This window comes from Tachysurus vachellii, chromosome 10, assembly GCF_030014155.1.
Source record: "Tachysurus vachellii isolate PV-2020 chromosome 10, HZAU_Pvac_v1, whole genome shotgun sequence".
Taxonomy (NCBI): Eukaryota; Metazoa; Chordata; class Actinopteri; order Siluriformes; family Bagridae; genus Tachysurus; species Tachysurus vachellii.
In genome coordinates this window covers 21,140,714-21,158,801 of record NC_083469.1, presented here as the reverse complement: position 1 = coordinate 21,158,801, position 18,088 = coordinate 21,140,714, and the positions used below count along the sequence as shown (strand labels likewise).

General features: G+C 39.2%; 1 protein-coding gene across 1 annotated transcript in view; it reads left to right on the top strand.

The window, feature by feature from the left end:
* LOC132852815 (formin-like) overlaps positions 1 to 18,088 on the top strand; it is a 69,875-nt gene that overhangs the window by 31,022 nt on the left and 20,765 nt on the right. The window contains exons 7-12 of the mRNA XM_060880262.1: positions 261 to 322; positions 557 to 645; positions 1,135 to 1,264; positions 1,421 to 1,567; positions 3,471 to 3,530; positions 3,606 to 3,726. Coding sequence (XP_060736245.1) covers positions 261 to 322; positions 557 to 645; positions 1,135 to 1,264; positions 1,421 to 1,567; positions 3,471 to 3,530; positions 3,606 to 3,726 — 609 coding nt within the window. The remainder of the gene's footprint in view (positions 1 to 260; positions 323 to 556; positions 646 to 1,134; positions 1,265 to 1,420; positions 1,568 to 3,470; positions 3,531 to 3,605; positions 3,727 to 18,088) is intronic.

Below are 18,088 nucleotides of genomic sequence, written 5' to 3'. Positions count from 1 at the left end.
ACAGAGCAAAAATTTTTTTTCCTGAAAAACTCTCATAATTTTGAGATAAGTAAGTCGTTAATTCAGAAAAACAGAGCAAAAAAATTTTTTTCCTGAAAAATTAAGTCGTTAATTCAGAAAAACAGAGTAGATTTTTTTTTTACTCAAGTGAATGCAATACGCTTCCGTACTCCTGTAATCGATGCACCTGCACGAAAGACGATGCACGTGCACGCCAAACCAACAAAAGTTTGTTCTAATGAAATGATTTCCTCTTGCAGCTGTTCTTACTGTGGACAACTCTATAGTGGATCTGGAGACGCTTGAAGCGTTATATGAAAATGTGAGTACATTTTGTTTAAGATTTTATTTTTTTTTTCTATTTAAGTTCATGTCAACATGACACACTATGTTGTAACATGTTGTTTCAATATTGTCTTGGAGTAAGACATTAAGACATTGATGGCGCTAACATTTATTACTTTGACTCATTTCTGTGACCTGGATTTGATTATTATTAGCTTTTGTTTAGTGCTTGCATTGTGTTGTGCCAGTAATTGTTTGGATTTGATCACAGAGGGCTCAGAATGATGAACTGGAGAAGATCAAAAAACATCACGAGAACGCCAAAGAGGATGAAGTCACACTTTTAGATAAGCCTGAGCAGTATGTCATTTTCATGATTGTTTTTTAAATTCATTTTGTTTAACAAAATTTTTTGTTTGTTGGTGTATATTATTAATACACAATATTGTAATATTACTAAAACATTATATATCATTATAAATTATCTGTTTTCTTTTTTTTTTTGTTTGTTTGTTTGTTTTCAAAGCTGCAGCTTTAAAAACGGACCAAATCTATAAAAAAAAAACCTGTGGTAATTTAGAAAAACTGGAGTGTTTAACTTGTTCACTTTGAGGTTGTGAATTCTTATATCCAGCAGTGTGTTATTTAAATTGAAAACATGTTTATGACACTCATAGCTTTTGGTTCTTAAGTAAATCACACTTAATAGCCTTTAGTTGCATCAAGATTTTCCAGTTTGTGTTAAAAACCAGGTCTTCCGTGAGATATCTACTTCGCAGGCAGGCGGAAAAAAATGTCGGTTCTTATCTCTATTACTGTGTGTTTTTTGTTTGTTTTGTATTTATAAAGATTCCTATATGAACTGGATCAGATCCCGGATTTTTCCGGCCGAACTCACTGCATCATATTCCAGTCAGTGTTTCTAGACTCCATAGTGTCTATCCACGGTAAAGTGGAGATCATCTCCAGAGTGTGTAAGGTACGTCCAGGCAGTGCTACCAGAACACTTCAATGCTGAGTCGAGAATGACCATTTAATATAGTGTTTATAATTTGACATTAAATATTTTTTTTTCTATTATTATCTATAATATTTATCTATTAATTTCTCTGTGTGTGTTTGTGTGACCCTGTAGGGTCTGTTGGAAATCAATAGTGTAAGAGACGTGATAGGTCTTATCCTGGCCTTCGGGAACTATATGAATGGCGGGAACAGGACCAGAGGGCAAGCTGACGGCTTTGGCTTAGAAATTCTTCCCAAGCTGAAGGATGTCAAGAGCAGGGTATTTCAGCACAACCCCATAGTCACATGAAGAGGCTTTGCTGCCTGTAATATAATTACGAGTGAATTTCTAATCATCATATTTACAGCATACTGTATGGTCAACACCCTTACATAGAGCAACTTACATTTTATCTCATTTTATCAACTGCTAACTGAGTTGTTGAAGGTTAAGGGCCTTGCTCCAGGGCCCAACATTGGCAGCATGGTGGTATTGGGATTTGAACTCACAACCTTCGAATAAGTAGTTTTCTCAACATCTTAACCAATGAGTTATTAGATATTAAACGTACTTATTTCTGTTTAGCTGATGTTAATCCCTTATATCGATGTCGCTCTTTAATTCAGGCTTGTTATACTGTGTACTTATGTTTAAAATTCTGCAGGAATCCTGGTTAAGTCACACCGCTTACTTTTTACCTGGGCTTAATAATTAATCCCAAATTTCACACTGAACATTTCTAAATCCTTACTTGCCCATTTCCGGTTGTCGCCAATATAGCACTTTAAATAACGGCTCGTGTAAAGCTTTCACACCATTGAGGAAAAAAAGTTCTTGACGCCTGTCGGAACTTTAACAATTGGTACAACAACAAAAAATATTTTGATATCCAGCTTCCACTTTTTCTGTATAATACTCTTATTATTATTTCTGACCATTCCATCCAGTTTGTTCTTAACAGACATTTGTGACAATAACTATAAAAAATAACACTGGCTCATTTTTGCTTCAATTGATGCATTTGCTGTCACCATTTCAGTTTTTTTACTCAAACACTGCAACTGTTTCCAAAACACCAAGGGTTTATGTGACTGTGATATGATGTACAGTTTCACACTGTACAGTTTTGGCACCACAATGTCAGATCAACACCACAAACTGGTGCTAACCTCGTGTCAGAGCAGTGTTTCATAACCCCAGAGTAAAAAGCTGTGATAATTCTGCCCCTAAATGACCAGTGTGAAAGGTTCCTCTACCCGAGGTTAAAAGCAGCGCTTAGAATGATGATATCCCGGTGATAAGAGCAGTGTGAGAGCACTTTTGACTAACAGTAATAATATATCATGATTTAATTTAGGTCTATATGTAGTTTTGTCCTCAGGGTGTCCCCAGGTATGTTTTTGTATCCTTAAAGTGTCCCCATGTGTATTTTTGTGTCCTTAGGGTGTCTTTAGGTCTGTGTTTGTGTCCTTAAGGTGTCCCTGGGTATGTGTTTGTGTCCTTAGGGTGTCCCTGGGTATGTTTTTGTGTCTTTAGGGTGTCCCCAGGTATGATTTTTTTTACCTTAAAGTGTCCCCTGGTATGTTTTTGTGTCCTCAAGGTGTCCCCAGGTATGTGTTTGTGTCCTTAAGGTGTCCCTGGGTATGTGTTTGTGTCCTTAGGGTGTCCCTGGGTATGTTTTTGTGTCTTTAGGGTGTCCCCAGGTATGATTTTTTTTACCTTAAAGTGTTCCCTGGTATGTTTTTGTGTCCTCAAGGTGTCCCAAGGTATGTGTTTGTGTCTTTAGGGTGTCCCTGGGTATGTGTTTGTGTCCTTAGGGTGTCCCTGGGAGTGTTTTTGAAACAAAAACATAAAACAAAATGTTTTTGTGGGTTTTTTTCCTGTTATGCAACCGGCGTGATGTGAATTTCACGCTTGTTTGCGGATTTTAAATGAAAGGGAATGGAAGAGAAGTGTTGTGATCAGATGTTTTATCCAAACCACCTCACACCACATCATCCATGAGCAGAAAGGCCTCCAACAAATAAATATGCTTTGTCTATTCAATCAATCTTTGTTTAAGTATTCCAGTTAAATTTCAGAATCTGTCATTTTTGCATTTTTGAATGCAATATGAAGTGGATTATTATATTATTAATATGAAGTGCTCAGCTCTCTCTAAACTGTTTATTGTCCTTCCCAGGACAATCGCATCAGTCTGGTGGAATATGTGGTGTTATACTACCTGCGAAACATGGACAAGGTAAGTTCTACAATTGTTTGATGATGAATTGTCGTTTAGATCTGCGTCTGAACTGCGTTCTGTTATTGGCCGCAGGACGCAGGTACGGATAAGAGTATTTTCCCACTGCCTGAGCCTCAGGACTTCTTCCTCGCTGCTCAAGTCAAGTTTGACGACCTCTTCAAAGACATGCGGAAGCTAAAGAGGGATCTCACAGGTATGAGACAGAATTGCTGGAACTTTCTTTAGTGCTCTTTCCAGATAAAAGGCTTTTAAACGGATTCCTGTAATGACACACCTTAATTAATTTATTACCCTTTTTTTGTTTGTTGTTTTTGTCATGTTATGGAATATAAATCCACCAAAAAAATGAAAAAGTAGGAGGCCCTGCTTAAACATATATAGCTTACAAATTTGACAATAAAATGTTTTTTTACACGTCTACACAGCAGCTCCATAAGCAGCCAGGAGGTTGAGGGTCACGCTCTTACCAGCCCCCGTGTCTGTGATTATTTAAATCAACCAATAATACAACATATGAAACCAATTAGCTGTGTTCTCTCTGCTCTCTTCTACGTTCACAAATCACAGTTAAACAAAAACCCTGATCCTTACTGACCCTGAGGGGGGATACAAAGTCGTCTACAAAAGAGTTGCCCGCTTACCTTGAAGTGTCTGTCATTCATTTATTAGAAAGAAAATAGAAGACTAAGAGACAATAAATGCAACACAAGGGCTTTAGTATTTGATCTGGACTGCAACAAAAAAACTTTAAAGCATCTCACCTTCTGGTCCTCAGGGTTTTGGCACCAAATTGTCTGAAATTGCAATGCTTTGGAAAAGAGAACTTCTGGCTTATTTATCTTTTATCCTCACCATGAGCCAACAGGATTAAATATTTATGCGGTGCTATCATAAACCACACTACAGAGAACAAGTGTTCTCAATTAACCCACTGGTAATGCAGCCAAGATCTGGTACTAAATATCGGTTTGTTCACAAGTCACATGTGGAGATGAGATACGTTTGCTTAATGCCTTGTGTCAATGCTGTGGCTCCGATGGTTCATCTCCGCTGCCTTTGATATCAAATATAGGTATATAGAATACCTAGGGACAATATAAGGTGTCTTTAGGTATGGTTTTTTGTCCTTAGGGTGTCCCCAGGTATGATCTGTGTCTTTAGGGTGTTCCCAAGTATGTTTTTTGACCTTAAAGTGTCCCCAGGTATGTCTTTGTGTCCTTAGGGTGTCTCCAGGTAGGTTTTTGTCTCCTTAGGGTGTCCTCAGGTATGTTTTTGTGTCTTTGTGGTGTCCCCAGGTATGATTTTTTGACCTTAAAGTGTCCCCAGGTATGTTTTTATTTTTACCTTAAAGTGTCCCCAAGTATGTTTTTGTCTCCTTAGGGTGTCCCCAGGTATGTTTTTGTGTCTTTATGGTGTCCCCAGGTATGATTTTTTGACCTTAAGGTGTCCCCAAGTATGTTTTTTTTTTTTTTACCTTAAAGTGTCCCCAAGTATGTTTTTGTGTCCTCAGGGTGTCCCCAGGTATGTTTTCATGTTCTTATGGTTTCCCTAGGTATGTTTTTGTGTCCTCAGGGTGTCCTTAGTAGTTGTTTGTGTCACTAGGGTGTCCCCAGTTATGTTTTTGTGTCCTCAGGGTGTCCCCAGGTATGTTTTTGTGTCCTTAGTGTGTCCCTTTGTATGTTTTTGTGAAACAATGTGTTTTTTTCTGTCATGCAACGTGTGTGATTTGAATTTCACACTTAATCTATATAAGTATATAGAAGATTGAATGCTTTGCTTCACTGTAATTCATTACAGCTAGAACAATGAAAGCGTGACAATCGGTGGAAATTCTCTGAAAAACAAGAATGGGCTTATTAATGCCTTCAAGCAACGATTGCAAAAACTCTGCTATATTATGAGGCACTCGCAGGTTTTCAAAATGACTCCAGATTTTGACCAAGATGCGTCATGTGACGCGTAGTTTAAGAAGCCTTTATGTTTGTCACACATACATTAGAGCAGATTTTTTATTCGCATGTCCCTAATTTTTAGAGGTTGTGTCAGAGGGCAGGGTCAGCCATGAATCAGCACCCCCAGAGCAGAGAGTGTTAAGGGCCTTGCTCAAGGGCCCAACAGCGGCATCTTGTTCGATCCTCCGTGCCTTAACCACTCAAGCCATCAGAATCCTTTGCCTGTGAAATTAACAAAATCTTTTTTATTGAAATTTTAAAAAAAAAAGCAATTTTGATTGCAACATTCACAAAACAAATATTGCATCTTGCATGTAATAATGTCATTGTTCACATGTTGAATATATGATAAAAAAAACATTCTATGTAATTACACGTCAATGTTTCAGTGTTTAGAACGGGTTATTTTATTTAGATATTTTAAAATAGTGTTCACTAGTCTAATGTACACTATTCATACAGAGCAGAATAGAGAAGTTCAGAGTAGAAGAGAGAGTTTTATTGCCAGATAAAGTCACATAAGTGTACAGTAGAAAGCAATAGACAAGTGACACAGATGTAGCATCATGCAGAGAAGTTAGCAGCATTGCAGTGCAAATACACAACAAGACGCTAGGCACAAAACGACACAAAACAGCTACTTTTCTGATAGCTGTACTGATACCATATTTATGTGTGTGTGTGTGTGTGTGTGTGTTTGTGTCTGTCTGTCTGTGTCTGTGAGAAAGAGAGAGAGAGAGAGAGGAGCTCCACCCTTTCTGTTTTTTGAAGATGACCATGAGAAGATGAGTTACAGCTTTGGGATTGTGGTTTGTTTCCAAATAAAAGTCTTGTATAGATATTTCTCAGGAACTTAGGCACAAAATACACTGTCTTGCTGTGAGAAGGAGACTTGGTGAGAAAACAGGGTGATAAGAGTCTGTGGGCTACATGTCTGTGTGTTTGGAGCCTCGCAACTCTTTTGCTTTTGCAGCACCCATGGTTTGAAACATGGCCTGGCTCAGGGTCAGGTCACAGGGTCAGCGTCAGGGTCAGAGAGCATAACTGAGCCCTGAGACACTCTGACTGCTCTCCTGTACAGCTTCTCACTGCAGCTGCAACCTGAGCCTTTATTTCATCTCCTTTTGAGTTCTTTGCGGGACTCTTGCTGCTTTTCACTGACATTTGCTTCCTCTCCTCTGTTAGTTTATTTTCATATCAGCATTTAGTTCTTGCAGTAGGTATTAAGATTATGGGATCACAACACTCTTCTGGCATGTATTACAGAAGCAGATATTGGTGGGACAGTGTGGCTACGTAATATCTTTGCTTCTTTTTTCAAGCATTTTGGACGGTTACATTGTCTAGATCAAACTTCATTAATTTTTTTTTTACAATGATTGTTCGGTACAATGATTGTTGTTTGGTCCAAACCTTCAAACCTTTATACTCATACTCTTATCATAATAATAATAATAATAATAATAATAATAATAATAATAGTTGTTGTTGTTGTTATTGTTGTTATTATTATTATTAGTAGTATTATTATTATTATTATTATTATTATAAAATAACTCTGTGGTAATACACATTTATAGAAGACAGCTCAAGACAGTTATGGCACATCTTGACATTTTCTATATTTTTTTTATTTATAGTGGTATCAGTTCCTGTCCTTGTGGTGTTCCTGTCCTTCAGGGGTTTCCCGATTGTGCCCCATGATGGGTTGGCACTCTATTTAGGATATTCACTGGCTTGTGCCCAAGTCTCCTGAGATTGTCTCCAGGTGGGGAAGTTGGAAATCGTCAGGTTTCCTGCCACTCTGTATAGAATAAGTGGTACAGAAAATGGCTGGATGGAGAAAAATCTCCTGAAAGTAGCCCCAGCCTTTTTGTTTCTAAAGATGACTATAGAGCAGATGACTTACAGCTTTGGGGTTTTGGTGTGTTTCCGAATAAAAGTCTTGTATAGATGTAACTGTGGCACAAAATACACAGCTCATTACATGTACACTGATGTTAGTGTGTGAGTTTGTGCCAGTATGAGAATAAATTATTGTTTCTCATGCAGTTCACAATCCAGCTGCTTAACCAGCCGTACAGTATGTCTGTTAGTACCTCAGAGCTTGCCAGTGTCTTGTGATGGTCACTGTCAGTCAATTAGAGACCAATTATGTAATTATAGATCTATAATTCGAGCCACCAGAGAGTTCTTTGTGAGAGCAATATAAAACCAACATTTGTTGAACCTTTTAGTTAAGGGCTCACATTGAATGGGAAGGAACAATGGAGTGAAAACACAAACGTATAAACACGTTTTTGTCATGTTATGGAAAATCTTTCCAGAGATGAGACCTTTGACTGGCCATTTACTCTGTGATCATTTAGATGTCAAGCAGTGGATCTTTTCCATTGCAGCAAAGCCAAAGAATTCAGTAGATAATCCACAATTATATACGAGCTCAGACTGCTGTCAGAGCATTTTATAAATCTTGGCTATTACCTTCAGAAATAGAACTAAGCCTTGGTTCCTTTCTTTCCCACTGCACACTCAGCGGTCTGCACCCACAAGAGGCTACTTTACTCCAGTTAAATACAGCAAGAGCTTGTAGCATTTGTTGATTCCAATAGTTAGAGTATTTATTAACAAAAACTAAAGGTTTGCACTGGATCATAACACTAGGTTAGATACACTCCCCAAGCACTTTATTAGGAACTCTACACTAATACAAGATAGGACCACCATTTGCATTCAATACATTCTCAATTCTTCATGGTGTGAATGCTACAAGATTTTGCAAACATTTCTTTCAGAGATTCTGGTCAATGTGAACATGATTGCATCACACAATTTTGCGGATTTGTCAGGCGCACTTTTATGCTGCATATCCCTTGTTCTACCACATCCCTAAACTCAGTGACATGTTCATGCTCACAAGGTGCATTTTTATCCTGGCTGTAGCCATTTGAAAAGGGTAAATTGTGACCATGAAGGGATACACATAGTCAGCAACGAAAATGAAATAGTCTGTTGCAATCAATTGATAATAGATCGGTCTTAACAAACCCAAAGTGTGCAATGGAAGCATTACCAGCATCATTATAACACCTTGACCAGCCTGGACTGTTGACATAAGGCAGGATGACTACTTTCTATGTGCCTCAGCAGAAATTGAGATTCATCAGACCAGGCTATTGTTTTTTCCAGTCTTCAAGTGTCCGGTTTTGGTGAAGCTGAGGCTTACATTATATTTATGGCATTTGGCAGACTTACATTAGATCTCATTTTATACAGCTGAGCAGTTGAGGTTTTCCTTGCTAAGGGGCGCAGTACTGTAGCAGCAGTTTGGTGGACCTGGGATTCAAACTCACAACCTTCCAATCAGTAGCCCAACACCTTAACCACTAGGCTTCCCCATCCCTAAGCTGGCAAAAGTGGATCCCAGTGTGCCTTTTGAGAGTCAGTTTTTTTACACACTTGGGTCAAACTTTTCTGTACATTTGTCAATAAAGTGGAAATTATAGAGGTGCTCATCTGGACAGATATCTTCTTCTTATTCTTCTTCTTCTTCTTCTTCTTCTTCTTCTATTTTCGGCTGCTCCCTGTTTGCCACAGCGGATCACGTGTTTTTATGCCAGATGCCCTTTCTGATGCATCCCTCCCATTTTTATCAGGGTTTGGGATCGGCACCGAGAGTTGACTCTTCAGTGGCTAAGTTAGCTCCCTGCCCAGGAACCGAACCCAAGCCACGTCAATGAGAGCATGAGATCCTACCACTGGACCACCAAGGAGTCCCACAGATATAATGGACAGATATAATCACTAAATTGCACAGAGTTCTGACAGTGCAACAAGACCTTATGGTGCTGCAAAAGCGCTGCACTACATCCACATCTGCTGTTCCTACAGCAATTAATATGGGAGTGTTTTGGGCAGTGTTTTCACAATGCTATGTGATCCATTTACCAAATGTCTGGGGTTATTTGGGCTTTTCTGTTTCATTTATTTTGTTTAAACCTCTGCAATTTATGTCATATATGAAATCCTAAAGGATTGGGTGGGATTGGTTAGAATTCCTTCAGAGTGGAAATGTTTAGTCAGAATTCATTCATTGGGATTGTTTAGAAATCCTTTGGTAATGGACAGGATTGGTCAGAATTCTTGTGATTGTACACAGGATCGGTCAGGATTCCTTTAGTAGTAGGTAGCCTAACAGGTCAGATTCCATTGGCAGTGGGTGGCATTGGTCAGAATTCCATCAAAGTGAAAATGTTTGTTCAGAATTTGTTCAGTGGGATTTCGTTAAAGATGTACAGGTTAGTCAGAATACCTTCAGGAGTAGGTGGTGTAACTGGTCAAAATTCCTTTGGGAGTGGGTAAGAAACCTCTAGGTTATTCTGTAGAAAAAATACCTTTTACAGGATGTATAATATATAATATTATAATAAGTGATAATCAGATTCAGCTAAGTGGTTAGTGGGCAAGAAATGCAAACACACAAAAGATAGACAGTGGTGGTGGTGTTCTTTTGGCTGCTCCCATTTTAGGTTCACCACAGCCGATCATGTGATCTACTGTACATATTAGATTTGGTGCAGGATTTACACCGGATGCTTGTCCTGATGTAACCCTCCCATTTCATTCTGGCTTGGGACCTGCACTGAGATTTAACTTTTCAGTGGCTGGGTTTGTTCCCTGCCCAGGAATCAAACCCAGGCCACGGCAATGAGAGCGTAGGATCCTGCCTCTGGACACCAGGAGGCTTAAAAGTAAGAAGACAAAAAGCTGTTTGTTAGTAATAGACTAAAAGCTTAATAGTAAATAAAAGCCCAAAATATTGTTTGCTTTACCACTGAATAAAAGAGCATACACAGGAATTGAACAGAATGAAATTAGACAAGAAAAAAATGTTTTGTTTATACTGGCGCAATCAAGTTAGAATATTTTTTAATTGTCATAAACAGCCCACACAGTTACTACTAATATATAAACATGGTCAGTATGATGTATGACAAGAATGTCTTGAAAAAAATTGAATGAGACAGTGCATTGAATGAAGACAGTGTTAGCCTTCAGGTAAAATACACCAAATACACATACCGTGCAACAAAGCACAAGGAGTCATCTCTCTCTCTGGCGCCCTGTTCACAAGTCTCGTCTGACCACATGGTGCGGTGGTGACTGCGCCTGTTCCACTAGTTCCAGTGAAAGGGGCCCTCGTACTAAAGGCCTTGCCTGCTTACGACATTTAGGGCCGTTTAAAGCAGGAACCTGCTGGCTGACTCACTAGAGTGATGGATGTTTTAACCTCCCTCGGAACCTTCTCTGAAACAGTAACCTCTCACGAATGCCAAACAAGCATTCGCTATTTTCTTTCCATTCCGCATTTCATCCTCATTTACTAGCATCCCAACTCTTCTGCTGTTTACTAATATTATGCAATAGCAAATAGCAGACAGAGCAGCTACTGTTCTGCTCTGAGTTTGGCTCATGACGTCCAGTACTTCGGTCAATGTATAATAAAGAAAGACATGATTCTGGAGCTAAAATTCTCGAAAGCTGTACAACCATTAAAGACGTGTATGACTTATTTTGTTTGGTATTTGTTTTATGCAAAGCAGTTACTGGGGGTTGTTCTTAACATCTCTTAAAACATAGGGCCCCATGAATTTATGGCATTTGGCAGATACCATTATCCAGAGCAACTAAGTGCTTGAAAGTTTCTATCAAAGAATACACTCTGATACTTGTTCACTAAGTCACACATTAAGAATACAATCAGTTAATAAGCTAGTTGTAGCCCTTCAGGAAGCAGTAGGATTTAGAAATTGTTTGAAGACATTCAGTTGTTTGGACATCCAGGGGAAGTCGAGAAGTGTCTTGGTGCATAGCTTACTTGTACCCTGAGAGATGGTGGGACCAGTCAAGCAGTGCTTGAGGACTGGAGGGAGCATGATGCAGTGTGGGATGCGATAAGTTCTTTGAGTTCACTGCATACTGGTCTGTTTTGGTTTTGTTTTATATCTGATGCAGGCAGCTACAGGAAGCCAGTGGAGGGAGTGTTACTGTGGAGTGTGCAGAGCATTCTGGATTAGTTTGGTGCCACTTGGTGTCAAATGGTTCTCTGAGGTGGATCTGCCAGTATTGAGTTGAAGTAGTCAAGTTTGGAAATGACATGGGACAGATTAAGCACCAGAGTGGCCTGTGTAATGGACGTATCATTCTGATGTTGTAAAGGAGAACTCATCACTGACACAAGCTCTTCCACATTGATTGTGAACATTTTAATATACAGTAAGAGTTAATTATGGGACTTTTTATATGCTTGAGTTTAAAAAGCTTGTTCTGTATGCTCTAGAAGATTGTCTGCAATTGTTCGTATTCGGTATAAGCTGAAGTCTTTGTCCAGTACAATGTTAGGTTACAATAGCTGCTACATTCTGTGCATATAGAGAAAAGAGCAAAGAGCATCTATGAAAAAGATTTCCAAAGAAGACAGTTAAGCAATATTTGCTTTTCACATTCCCATACTGCTTTAGCTCTATGGTCTATATAATGCATGGTGACCAATAAGGCCATGCTACACACACAACATTGTTCAGGTAGACGTCTGCATACTTTACATATACACTGATGAGAACAATATTTGATACACTGCCGATTTTGCATGTTTGCCCACTTACAAAGCATGTAGAAGTCTTTTATGTAGTCTTTATTACTTTGCATGTAATTTATATCATAGGTACTCTTCAACTGTGAGTGACGAAATCTAAAACAAAAATCCAGAAAATCACATTGTATGATTTTTAAATAATTAATTTGCATTTTATTGCATGACATACAGTAAGTATTTGATACATCCGAAAAGCAGAACTTAATATTTGGTACAGAAACCTTTGTTTGCAATTACAGAGATAATACGTTTCCTGTAGTTCTTTACCAGGTTTGCACACACAGCAGCAAGGATTTAAGCCCACTCCTCCATACAGACCTTCTCCAGATCCTTCAGGTTTCTGGGCTGTTGCTGGACAATACGGACTTTCAGCTCCCTCCAAAGATTTTCTGTTGGGTTCAGGTCTGGAGACTAGCTAGGCCACTCCAGGACCTTGAGATGCTTCTTACGGAACCACTCCTTATTTGCACTGGCTGTGTGTTTCGGGTCGTTGTCATGCTGGAAGACCCAGCCACGACCCATCTTCAATGCTCTTACTGAGAGAAGGAGGTTGTTGGCCAAGATCTCGCGATATATGGCCCCATCTATCCTTCCCTCAATACGGTGTAGTCGTCCTGTCCCCTTTGCAGAAAAGCATCCCCAAAGAATGACGTTTCCTCCTCCATGCTTCATGGTTGGGATGGTGTTCTTGGGGTTGTACTCATCCTTCTTCTTCCTCCAAACACGGCGAGTGGAGTTTAGTCCAAAAGCTCTATTTTTGTCTCATCAGACCACATGACCTTCTCCCATTCCTCCTCTGGTTCATCTAGATGGTCATTGGCAAACTTCAGACGGGCCTGGACATGCGCTGGCTTGAGCAGGGGGACCTTGCGTGCGCTGCAGAATTTTAATCCATGACGGCGTAGTGTGTTACTAATGGTTTTCTTTGAGACTGCGGTCCCTGCTCTCTTCAGGTCATTGTCCAGGTCCTGCCGTGTAGTTCTGGGCTGATCCCTCACCTTCCTCATGATCATTGACACCCCACGAGGTGAGATCTTGCATGGTGCCCCAGACCGAGGGAGATTGACTGTCATCTTGAACTTCTTCCATTTTCTAATAATTGCGCCAATAGTTGTTGCCTTCTCACCAAGCTGCTTTCCTGTTGTCCTGTAGCCCATCCCAGCCGTGTGCAGGTCTACAATTTTATCCCTTATGTCCTTACACAGCTCTCTGGTCTTGGTCATTGTGGAGAGGTTGGAGTCTGTTTGAATGAGTGTGTGGACATGTGGTTTTATACAGGTAACAAGTTCAAACAGGTGCAGTTAATACAGGTAATAAGTGGAGAACAGGATGGCTTCTTAAAGAAAAACTAACAGGTCTGTAAGAGCCGGAATTCTTACTGGTTGGTAGGTGATCAAATATGTCATGCAATAAAATGCAAATTAGTTATTTAAAAATCATACAATGTGATTTTCTGGATTTTTGTTTTACATTTTGTCACTCACAGTTGAAGAGTACCTATGATATAAATTACAGACTTCTACATGCTTTGTAAGTGGGCAAACCTGCAAAATCGGCAGTGTATCATATACAGTACTTGTTCTCCCCACTGTATATGGAGGTGTAAAATCTGTATCCGCTAGGGGGCAGGCTATGGTTGAACAGTACCTGGCTGGCTATGGAATATCTTTTTTGGAGGAGGCAGCTATTTTATAAGGTTTAAGTCTACCCTTTATGAGCAAGCCAGAGAAGGTGGCAAAGAAAAGCTCCATGAGATGATATGAGGAGGAAACCTTGAGGGGAACCAGATGCAAAAGGAAACTTATCCTCATCTAGGTGACACTGGATAGTTTGATTATAAATCATTTTCGTTCTATATCTGTTTATTATATGGAAAAAAGTGCAAATACATAGCCAGGAAATTCAAACTAGTTTAAATGAAAACTTTCTTATACTCGATGTGGTTCACCACAGTTGTGCAGCAGGTAGCATTAATGCCAACAGCTTCATGGTGTCGATCCTGAATTGTTCTCCAATTGAGTTGAGTTTGAACTGCTGTTCAGATTTGCTAGTTTCCTCCCATCTCCCAAAACCCAGTGTTCCCACGAATGTCTGAATTCAACATGAACCTGACTAGTTACTGAAGATGGATGAATGAATGAATGAACGAATGAATGAATGAATGGATATACTTGTGGCCGGACCACACAGACGAAACAGGACCTTGTTCCACAGCGAGTCAGAGGTTCCACAGTGTGACCCATTTGAGAAGTTGTGGTACCTGAACATTTTCACACTGTTGAGGCCTGAGAGAAATAAAAGAAGGTCCATTTCAATCAATCTAGTTAAAAAAGGACATGAAAACCTGCTAATATCATCCAGGACCTGAACTGTTTACAGTGGAATGCATAACAGATTGTTTTACCAAATATTAAATATTAAACACTTTCCACATTAAACTGCTTCGTATTCTCCACCTCAGGCTCCTGCCCCATGTTAACACTAGCAGCAGCTTCTTTACAGCAGTGCCTGTCAGGTTCGTGTTGAGTTGCAAAGCATATTTAACAGTGCAGTTCTTGCCGAGTTAAAGTATTTACAGCCTTTGATAATGACTAGCAGGTGACATAAATTTGGAAAGGATCTCTGCATTTGTTTTTTATATTATAACCCAAGAAAGCTTGTTTTGAAGAAACAATGTTAGAAGGTGCCAAGTTTTTTTTTTTTCAGTCTTCCTGGGCGTGTGTGAATCCAGTTGTTTGGCTGGACAACAAAGCTAATAGTTGGCACAAACAGTGCAAACATGTATCATAGCCTCAGAATGGGTCAAACCCAATCCATTGACCAAGTCTGGACTAATTCCGATGATTTAAGATGATGTCAGCTTGTCTATATAATGGTTCCCATTACACTGTAATAGAAAATGTATTAAAAACACTGTTGATGGCTCTACATATGATTTTTTTGTTGTGTCCTAATCCAATCAGCCTGTATAAAATACAGAAACAGTTCAAGATCTGCAGTTAATGTTCACATCAAACATCAGAATGGTGAGAAAGTGTGATATCTGGTTTGAGTTTTTCAGAAACTTATCATCTCCTGGGATTTTCATACATAGCAGACTATAGAATTTACACAGACCCATTGAGTGGCACCGAGGTCAGAGGAAGCTGGCCAGATTGGTTCTGGCTGACACCAAGTCTACAGTAAGTCAAATAAGCACTTGTTACAACTGGTGAGTAGAAAAGCATCTCAGCATTCAAAACATATTGTACCACATCAGGTTCTACTCCCATCAGACAAGAACACAAATCTGATGGGCACGGACTCACCACAAGTGGACAGTTGAAAACTGGAAGAGACCAGCTAACTTTTTTTTGCCTAATCTTTTGCCCCTTTTCCACCGAGGCAGTTTGAGTGCTGGTTCGGAGCCAGAGCCTACTTTAGAACCAGTTCTTTCTTTTTCGACACCCAAAGCACCGGCTCTGAACCAGGAAAAGTGGTTCTTAAGTAGCACCAAAACATTGCTGGTCTAGACTTAAGAACCGCTTGCGTTAGGGGCTGTGGGCGGGGCTACTGTTAGCGCATTTGATAATGTACCTTAAATATACTAATGTTTAATACACTTTTACTTTACCGCAATATTATACATTATCAGCACACATGATAGTAAGTAGCTACATGCTAAGGCTAACTTTTTTCTGTGTTAATGATAAAATAACGTTATGTACTTTCTCGATAACAACCTCCGTTTATACAGATTACATGGAGCTGCACGTACACGTTTGGGTGTTAATGTAGGTTCACAAAGCCATGAGCATTAACAGTAAAGTAACATCCGCCATTGATGTGTTTGTGTTTGCCGCTGCTGCGCTAAAGTTGCTGGGACACGTGACACGTATACAGTGACGTCAGACTCGGCTCTGTGACGGCTCTCTAGCCGGTGGAAAGACGAACCGGTTCATACAAGGTTCACCAGTGGAACCAACTTTGAACCAGCACCAGCGCTAGCTCTGAACCAGCACCCGGTTCTTTTTGGTGGAAAAGGGGCATTTGACTTTCCAGTTTGAGTGAGTCTGTGCCCATGGTAGCCTCAGATTTCTTTGCTCTGTGAGCGATAGTTATCTTCTGATGTTGTGTAGCCCATCCCATTTAAGATTCATGTGTTAAGTATTCTGAGATGCTTTTCTGCTCACCACGGTCATAAAGAGTGCTTATTTCCTGTCAGCTTAGATCACTCTGATTATTCTCCACTATCTCTCTCATCAACAACCTGCTTTAGCCTGTAGACCCACCACTCTTTTTTTCTTCTTCACACCATTCTGTATAAACTGTAAAAAGTGTTGTATTTGAAAATCACAGATGAGCAGTTTCTGAAATACTCAAAAGTATTTTCTGAAGTCCTGAAGTCCTTGACTTGTATCTGAAAGTTATTATGAATTGCTGCAACGTGATTGGCTGACTGGATAACCGGATAACACACATGTGCAGGTGTACAGGCGTTCCTAACGAATTTGACGCTGAGTGTATATACGTGTCTGTATATGTGCAGACTACTTCTGAGTAATAAATACTTTAGTCATTTATATTGCATTACAGCTGAAATGCAAACATTAGTGTGAAATCTAGCACTTAATGCCGGGCATCATTTTCAACAAAAATCAAACCATGTGGGATGAAGCACAGATGTATGGGCTGAAAAGGGCTCAGTAATTACATGATGAGTTAAATCAGGTGTCTTTGAACAGGGAAAACACAAAACAGACTAGGCATCTGTACAAGGGACGCCCGGGCCTGGGATTAATAACCGTTTCCATAAGAACAACAGACTTGTCATTGTTGCATGTAAAACGTGTTAATGAAAAGAAAATGTTTACTTTTAAGTTGCGCTGCTATAAAATCTTGTTGAATATATGAAAGGCAATGATTTTGATTACAGGAGACTGACTGGGTAATGAATAGCATTGTTTCTTTTGTTACATTCTGAACCAGGCCCAATTTTGACTAAAAAGATTTTAATAGCCATCTGTTTGGATGTTTCTATGTACATACACACTTGTTTCTCCTCGTGTGTTTCCTTGCTTTGAGTGTTGGTAACGAGACACGCAATCTCACATGCCTTTCATTAATCTCTTGCCAGTTTGTATACCCAACCCATTGTGGTGAAACAAGCTGTCAGGACTTCCTGAGTGACTTCTCAATTTAGTAAAGTTTATGTAAAGAGCATAAAAGTGCCATTTGCTAAATTCTACATCATCACATTATTGGGAGTAGAAAATGATTTACATATGAAACATGTCTTTGTCTTCCACAAATTCCACAGATGTGTTATTAGTTTGAACATAACACAACAAGGCTATAAGTGTGAGGGTGCTGTGGCAGAATTCTGTAAAGCAGTCAAAATTGTCTTTAACCAGAATTTAGTTTTTATGCTCATAAGATTATCTGCCATCTAAACTTTTAGAAAACATAAATATGTTGAACCAAAATGATCTGGAATTGTTTTTTATTTGTTTAGATGGCTTTGGCTTTTTGGTTACAAAGATCATGTTGGGTAAAGAGCCTAGCTAAGTGTGATTTTCTCACAGTTGGATCAATTTAGTTTGGAATCAGTTACCAGCTTTTTAAAATGTGTTCGTATTTTCTACAGACAATAACCTAGTTATAAATGTGTGTGTGACCCAATAAAAAGACATTATTAAAAAGTAATCGGAGACTGATGTGAATGTAAATCAGCGTGATCAGCATTTCCAATTTTATATTCAGTTCATTAATATTTGCTGCTAATATTTAGGCATGGGATCTTACAGGTCAATTCGAATTAAAAGCATTACTTCCCTTGTTACCCATTTGCAAGTAACCAGACATTGTACAGTAAAAGTTGAGAAGTCGAGGAAGGAAAAAAATTTCATTTTCAATAGCTACGCAATTTTATGTTATGTTACATTATGTTGCTTTACTTTACAGTACAT